The sequence below is a fragment of the Camelina sativa genome, chromosome 12 (genome assembly GCF_000633955.1).
Source record: "Camelina sativa cultivar DH55 chromosome 12, Cs, whole genome shotgun sequence".
Lineage (NCBI taxonomy): Eukaryota > Viridiplantae > Streptophyta > Magnoliopsida > Brassicales > Brassicaceae > Camelina > Camelina sativa.
In genome coordinates, this window is record NC_025696.1 from 32,309,812 (window position 1) to 32,311,564 (window position 1,753).

Below are 1,753 nucleotides of genomic sequence, written 5' to 3' on the forward strand. Positions count from 1 at the left end.
AAATTAACTAAACACCCCCACACACATGAGTGTTGGTCGTGGCAGAAATCGAATTTACAAACATATCTAAGTCAGTAAGTGTATGTTCTGACCCAAATCCATCTACGTATAGGCTTGCAAAGCTTTTAGTGTCTCATGTATTATTATGTAAACTCATGTAATAGCAAAATTGTAAATGAGATATATTATACGTATAACTAAGATAATTTGTGTTCGTTTTATCTAACAGCAGGAAAATTTGTGACAAAATAATCGAAACAAACTAAGAAAAAAAGTTCCGAAAGAATGTAAAAAAACAAAAGAATACTTTTTGCATATAGTCAATAATGGTATGTGAATTGTTGTGTAAACATTCTTCGTGTAGCCGTATATATATATCTATCAACCTTGTTGCTCTTCTTTTCTACACCTCACAATTTTTTTATTAAGACCATTCGTCAAAAACATTTATTTCCTTTTTCTTTTAATAATCTTCACGATGAGTAGTCTTAAAAGCAGAGTTACCTCAATATCATCTCACAATCTTCACCATTCCGAAGAGAGAGTCCCTCTCCGATCAGAATCAGACCAGTCATGTCTCAATTCAAGCCCCGAGTTCGATTTTTGTCTACGACAGAATTCAAAACAACGGGTTTCTCACGCAGACGAGCTCTTCTCAGACTGGAAAAGCCTCTCTCACTTGGCCACCGACACGATTTCTAAGAAGACCGATGTTACTTCTCCGAGAAGCAATCTCCCAACCCTAGCCGTGAAATCCGACACAAGAGGTTCTGACTCAGAAGGTGATGATCCAAGTTTTGGGTGTGGGTTTTGGCTTGTCCGAAGCAAATCTGTTGGGTACTCAATGAGAAACAAGAAAACTAATTCTTCTTCGGAGTATCAACGGAGCAATAGTGAACCGCAAAAGAAGAAGAAGATGAAGAATTTGAAGAAGATGAATTCTACAGAGTTTAGAGCTCCAAGATCCATGAATAGTCCGGCGTTGAATGTCCCATTGGCTGATATATTTTGCTTAGGCCCTGTTTTTTCCGGTAGCCGTGATCGGAGAAAGTGAAGCGTTCTCTTATCTTTTAAACACGATCCTATATAAACTAATTTCTGGAACATGTGAAGAGTTAGGTATATGATTGGTTTAAGCTTATGATTTTGGAGCAAGACGAAGTAAGAATCTCAATGCGGATCGTCATACTCATATTATATAACTAAGAGTCTAATTCGGGTTACTTTTTTTGTTTTTTTAATGTTATTAATTTGTGTTTACATTCGTTTATGAGAATAAATAATATAGAGGTTGACGTAACAGTATATACTGGTTGTAATTTAGAAATATAATGTTCACAGTTCATAGGAAGAAAAAATATACTGTACTTGTTTTGTGAAATACTTATAAACTATACCGACAAGTGATAAAGTAGTAGAGATACTACTAGTCAAACGGTACATTTTATATTGATTAAATAGTATGAGAATTTTAAAACCTTTGACTAATAAGATTTGACAAAAGTTGACTGATAAAGTTGACTGGTTTACTTGTATTGTCGTATTGGTTGCTCCAAAAAAAATATACGTGAGTGTTTTGCTACATTGTTAATATTGTTCGATGTAATATAAAACGAGGTAATTTTGTTGAGAAAATTAAAGCAATTTCTGTATATTGTGTATCAACAATTGACTATAGAGAAAGTGAAAAAAAAAAAAAAAAAAAAAAAAAAAAAAAAAAAAAAAAAAAAAAAAAAAAAAAAAAAAAAAAAAA

General features: G+C 32.9%; 1 protein-coding gene across 1 annotated transcript; it reads left to right on the forward strand.

Annotated features, from left to right (window-relative positions):
• Positions 396-1,442, forward strand: LOC104733023. The gene has a single exon (XM_010452632.2). It carries the CDS (start codon positions 479-481, stop codon positions 1,052-1,054), a length of 576 nt encoding a protein of 191 aa, XP_010450934.1. The 5' UTR covers positions 396-478; the 3' UTR covers positions 1,055-1,442.